Source organism: Macadamia integrifolia, chromosome 10 (assembly GCF_013358625.1).
Source record: "Macadamia integrifolia cultivar HAES 741 chromosome 10, SCU_Mint_v3, whole genome shotgun sequence".
Lineage (NCBI taxonomy): Eukaryota > Viridiplantae > Streptophyta > Magnoliopsida > Proteales > Proteaceae > Macadamia > Macadamia integrifolia.
Genome location: NC_056566.1, coordinates 15,346,087 through 15,352,026, shown reverse-complemented (window position 1 = coordinate 15,352,026; position 5,940 = coordinate 15,346,087). Strand labels below are relative to the sequence as shown.

The following is a 5,940-nucleotide window of genomic DNA, read 5'->3' as shown; positions in this document are numbered from 1 at the left end:
TTTTTCTTTGATTTTCTTGGGATAGAATAGAGTATATATTGATATTTTTATCAATTATTCATTATAATTAAATTTAATATCTTTTCAAAATTGTTGATAATTTAATAAAATAAATTAAAGTATTTTAAATCTAAGAAATGTAAAGACAGTTTACCCCATTTAAGGCTTGATTATAGTCTGAATAGGAGAAGCTCGATTAAAATCCAAAACCCGACCGAGATCGACTCATTTCTTAAATAGATAGGTCATGGTCCACTGACATCGGCCCCCTCTTGACACCCCTAGCATGCATAGTTCAAAGTTCAAGTCCTGTTCCATCCCTGACCGACCCGCCCCGCCCCGCCCCGACCCGAACAGCAGGGATGACGTAACGGATACCGGAAAATTTTTCTCAAAATACAGGGGTATTTCGGGCACGAAGAGAAGTTTAATAAGTAATTAAAAGTTAATAACCGCTTCACCACAGCTCATAACGCATTTAAAAGTTAAAACAGGCCTAGCAGAAACCAAGAGTAGAAAATCACGTTTCCACGTGGCAAAAAATTAACCATGGCAGGTTGCTAGAATTTGTAAAGGTTGGACCCACCGACGACTTCCTTCCATTAATCCAAGTGTCCATTACTTTCTCTCTCCCTCTCTCTCTCTCTCTCTCTCTCTCTCTAAATTTTCTTCCCAAAAAATCTCTCAGATCGCGTATTCGGAGTACCTCTGGCTCTGCAGTTGTCCCGAAGGAAATCCAGAGCTTGCCCGTTCTTCTTTAATAGATTCTGTTTATTACCCGGAATAGACTGAGAACTGTTGAACTGCCCAAAGGAGGATCTTAAAGACGAAAAACTTGTTTATAAAGAAGGAGAAAAGAAAAATAAAATAAAAGGAAAAGAAGATTCGTTGATAGCTTTGGATTCTATTCTTGGTTATTCAAAAGGTTTCCAAAGAAGATAACGTATTTCTTTATTGTTCGGGAGGAATTGGAGGTATGGGTGATGGTATTGATGTTGTGTGGGCTCGGTTTCTGCTCTTTTTTGAACAAAAGGTGCTTTCTTTATGGTTAATTCATTCCCATATGGCCGTTCTGCAACAATGATATCATGGGTTTTAGTTTTTATTATTAGGGCTTAAGGTCGCTTCCTCTGGTTTGGTTTGGAGGAAAATCAACATGTGGGTGGTGCTGAATTCAACTGAGTTTGGTTAAGATAGATTCTGGGTTCGTCATTTCTTTTTCTTTGCTTTCCTTGGATGGCTTCATTGGGATTCTGAGGCTGGTATATCTATAGTTTCTTGGGGTTGTAGGTGTTTTAATAGCCTGGTTTTGGTTGGTTTCTGGTGTCTGGTTACAGAAATTTTGGTGGGTCGTTTCTTTCTAAAGGTAATTTTAATGTTTAATCTGGTGTTTTACGGTTTTGAATTTGAACTGGTGCAGGATTTATCTAATTTCGTTTCATTTAAAAAACAAAAAAGATTGGAAAAAGATTAGTTCTTCGTTTCTCTTTTTTATGGGCGAATGGTGAAGTGTTGTTTTCTCTAAGTTTGGTGTAAGTTTTCTCTGTTTTCTTGTTCTAAGTGGAAAGGTTATTGGTTTGTCGAGCCTGATCATTTGCGATTCCTGCAATCTTGAATTTTATCATGTTACAGTGTCAATCGTTTTATTGAACCCAATAAGTGAACCTGTACTCATACTGTTATCCTAGTTTTATCACAAAACCATTGGGTCTGATTCTGTCTTTTGTTGTTTAGGTTGGCCAGAAAGCTCTGGACTGTAATGAAACAGTATGGGACGTGACAAATGGATGAGGAAGGGAGGAACTGGTGTTAAACCAGGGTTGGAGAGGATGATGGGGTGCCTCTGTTCCGGGGAGCAAATAAGAACAGATGAAGTTACTCCCTCATCTGACCCCGTGGCCCCCAGGGACTATTCGGCCAGTGTGTATTCATCTCGAACTGGTGAGGCTGAGCAGAGGCCAGATGCTGCCAATATTGAAGAGGCTGAATCATCTCTCCGTGAATTTAGCGGTCTGAACTATGAGGTTTGTTCATCCACATCTTCTTGCCTTGCGTTACTGCTCAGTCTTTGGCAATGTGAATGTAACTCTGATTTTGGAGAATGTCATAGAACACATAATTATATGTTAACCAATTCACCATATGCTATACTCGAAAGATTATTTTTATATAGTAAAATCCTTCTTGCTCTCTAAATAAGATAATACAATGGTGTTAGGTTTTTCCTGTTTATTGCTGTATAGTTTACATCGTGGATTGTTAACTGCAGCATCGTCTAGGATCAGTATGCTCATATCGAGGAGACTGTAGGTGGTCTTTCCATTTAGGAATGAAATCCCATCCCTTTTCTGAAATGGGTCTGTTCTTTAGATTCAGAGCCCTTTTAGCTTCTTGAAGTTGGTCATCCTCACATTCACTGTTGAATTGAGGCATTGGTCATCCTTCGATAAATCTGTTTTGTTGGAACTTCTGTCAGGAAACTTTAACATCATATTCCCCTAATAAAACTTGCAAAATTGCTTGCCTTTTAAACTCCTATTATTCTTAAAATAATGGGTAGCTTACCATGCCTTGTGGAATCAGAAACTGGTTCCCATGTCTTTTGGTTCTATGAATTTGGTTATGAATCTCAAACACTTTTCAAATTTATAGGAGGCTAGGGCATTGTTAGGAAAGCTCGAGTATCAAAAAGGAAACATAGAATCTGCTCTTCATGTGTTTGAGGGAATAGACATTGCTGCTGCTACTCCCAAGATGAAACTCTCAATTGCCCGAAGAGTTGAAAAACGCGAGCTCTATTCAAACAATGATGATACCCCTCTCATGTCTAAGCATGCTGTCAGTTTGCTTTCTGAAGCAATCTTTCTGAAATCAAAATCATTGCAAGTCCTTGGGAACTTTAGAGGTATGCTTCTTGATAGATTTGACTTCTGATCTGCTTTTTAAACTGTCTAGTAACATGCTTTTTCCTTACCTTTTTCTAAAAATTTTACTTTTTATGTTCTCATTGATGAGTTCCTTGGGCTGGTTATATCCAATTTATTAATAGCTAGAGTTTATCCTCTTGGTGAGTTTGGGCATTGCGCACCACAACCTCCCCAATTGCACTAGGCAGCTGTTGTTATTTCTTCAAGGCTTCAACATCTAGGCCTTGTACTGCATTTCTTTCCTCATTCGTATTCAATGACTTTTTCTTAGACATACTTAAGCACCTTGTCACCTGTCTTCAGCAAATATGCACTTTCTACTAAAATTTCCCAACCATTTTCATATTTTTTCACAGCTGACGACCCCCCCTTCTCTCTCTCTCTCTCTAAATCAATACTCTCCACAAATATTCAAGTACTGTCTTTTTCATGTATATTTCATTAATAAGCCTTCTTACGATTTGTGGCATATTTTCCAGCAACCAAAAAACTCTTTGCTCCGCATCTCTTTCACTGACATAATTTTCTCAACGAAGACATTCATTATCTACAATATTGTTATAACTATCTATGGAGGTCTAATCTTTCTTTCCAATTGGTTTTCGCAGAAGCTGCTCAATCATGCAAAGTTATACTGGACACTGTAGAATCTGCATTACCGGAAGGCTTGCCTGAAAACTTTGGCACTGATTGTAAATTGCAGGAGACTTTAAACAAGGCCGTGGAGTTGCTTCCAGAGTTATGCAAGCTTGCTGGTTTATCTCATGAAGCAATTTTGTCATACCGGCGTGCCCTTCTTCGCCGTTGGAATCTTGGGGTGGAGACCACTGCAAGGATACAGAAAGAGTTTGCCATTTTTCTTCTCTATAGTGGTTGTGATGCAAGCCCCCCAAACCTCCGTTCCCAAATTGAAGGCTCTTTTGTACCTAGAAATAATATAGAAGAGGCTGTTCTTCTGTTGATGATTCTGTTAAGAAAATTTGCTCTCAAAAGGATTGAATGGGACCCATCTATCATGGATCACCTTTCATTTGCTCTATCTGTGTCGGGGGAATTGAGAGCCTTAGCCAATCAGCTTGAAGAATTACTTCCTGGGATATTGGATAGAAAAGAAAGATATTACATCCTAGCTCTCTGTTACCATGGGGTGGGAGAGGACATGGTTGCTCTGAATCTGTTGAGGAAGTTGCTAAGTAGCAGAGAGAATCCAAATAGCCTGCCAGGTTTATTTCTGGCTTCCAAGATTTGTGGAGAGGACCCTAACTGTGCAGAAGAAGGGGTGGGGTTTGCTCGCAGAGCGCTTGGTCTGTTGCAGGGTGGATGTGATACAATGGGAAGTGTTGCTAACTGCTTACTTGGTGTTTCACTCTCAGCTGAGGCCAGAGCAGTTGTTTCAGACTCCCAGAGGATAATGAAAGAGTCTGAGGCACTTAAGGCATTAGAAACTGCTGAGAGAACAATGAGAGAAAGAGATCCCAAAGTTTTATTTCATCTCAGCCTTGAAAATGCTGAGCAGAGGAGGTTGAATATTGCCCTTTACTATGCAAAGCAGTTATTGAAATTGGAAGATGATTCTAATGTGAAAGGGTGGCTCTTATTGGCTCGAATCTTATCTGCTCAACAGAGATATAAGGATGCTGAGACAGTCATCAATATTGCTCTGGATCAGACTGGGAAGTGGGACCAGGGAAACTTGTTGCGAACTAAAGCGAAACTCCAGATTGCACAGGGTCAGTTGAGGAATGCTGTTGAGACATGCACTCATCTGCTTGCTGTTCTTCAAGTTCAGAATAAAAGTTTCATTGCTGGGAAGAAGCTTCAAAAGGTATGATGATATATTGCTATTTCAGTTCTCTCATAGTGATAAAGCATGGTAACAATTATAACCCATATTAGTGTCAATTGAATGATCTTCAGATACCTTCTTTTTTTTTTCTTCACATAATGAGATACCATGTAGTACCATTGGGATCACTCAATAGTCGTAGTCCATATGGAAACAAGAAATTATTGAGGATTATATGGGGCATGGTTTCAAACCTCAAACTTACTCTTTTCTGTTCCTTTTGCTTTTCTTTTTTCGTTTTCTTGTTTTTTTCCTCTTTTTTTTTTTTTTTTTGGAGTGTGGGAAGAGGATTATCAAACATTACTTTGCATTTGGTTTCAACAGTTTGTCTTCAAAGTAAATTATTAAATTAAAATAGTGAATGCTATTCCTTTTTCTTCAATTTATATATTTCAGGATGGTGGAAAGCATGATAGAAGCTTAGAAATAGAGATATGGCATGATCTGGCTAATGTCTACATGAGCACGTCACAGTGGAGAGATGCTGAAGTCTGTCTCTCTAAATCCAGGGCCATTAGCCCTCGTTCTGCTTCTCATTGTCATGCCACAGGTACATTAATACTTGCTCTAGTTACTACCAATATATTATTTGCCCCTTTTTTCACATTTACCTTACAATTTCTCGTTACATTAATACTTGCTCTCTTTACTACCAACCCCTTTTTTCGCATTTACCATACAATTTCTCCTTTCATTTTTAGACATAGAATCTATAGTAGCTGTATCAGTGTTAGTGGACTGCAAAACTTATTATGGTCTTGTCTTCTGTATGCAAATTGAGGTTTTGTGTAGATGGGTTTTGCTAGGATTCAGGAGTCATGTGAACAGGAAAAAAAAAAAATGACCTGCCTACGAAGAGTAAATGGCTGTGGATTTCTTTGAATGCCATCAAATTTTTGTAGTTAAAAATTATGATAAGACTCATAGTTGTCATGGTGTCTAGGCGACCTGAGTTGTTGGAGGGAGCCTGGAGGCTAGGCGACACCAAGAAGGCACTTGCCTAGGCCACTGGTCGCTGAAGCCTGGGCAACACCTTGACAACTATGATAGGAATTATTTTGATGAATATGTGACATCTCTTGAGAAATTGAGCTCATTCTGATTCTATGCTAATTCTGATGCAAGTTGTGCAATAATTAAGTTATGCTTTACACCCACCCCACCCCA

At 38.9% G+C, this 5,940-nt stretch overlaps 1 protein-coding gene across 5 annotated transcripts in view; it reads left to right on the top strand.

Annotated features, from left to right (window-relative positions):
- The first annotated feature begins 651 nt into the window (after positions 1–651).
- Positions 652–5,940, top strand: part of LOC122090986 (protein NPGR2-like) — an 8,228-nt gene continuing 2,939 nt past the window's right edge. Inside the window, exons 1-5 of one of the 5 annotated variants that reach the window (XM_042660771.1) lie at positions 652–1,033; positions 1,735–2,024; positions 2,653–2,905; positions 3,536–4,752; positions 5,170–5,323. In XM_042660771.1, coding sequence (XP_042516705.1) covers positions 1,770–2,024; positions 2,653–2,905; positions 3,536–4,752; positions 5,170–5,323 — 1,879 coding nt within the window. In that variant the 5' untranslated portion in view covers positions 652–1,033; positions 1,735–1,769. Of the gene's footprint in view, positions 1,034–1,056; positions 1,367–1,734; positions 2,025–2,652; positions 2,906–3,535; positions 4,753–5,169; positions 5,324–5,940 lie in introns of those variants that run through there. The other 4 variants (XM_042660768.1, XM_042660766.1, XM_042660770.1 and 1 more) reach the window with 4 other exon arrangements.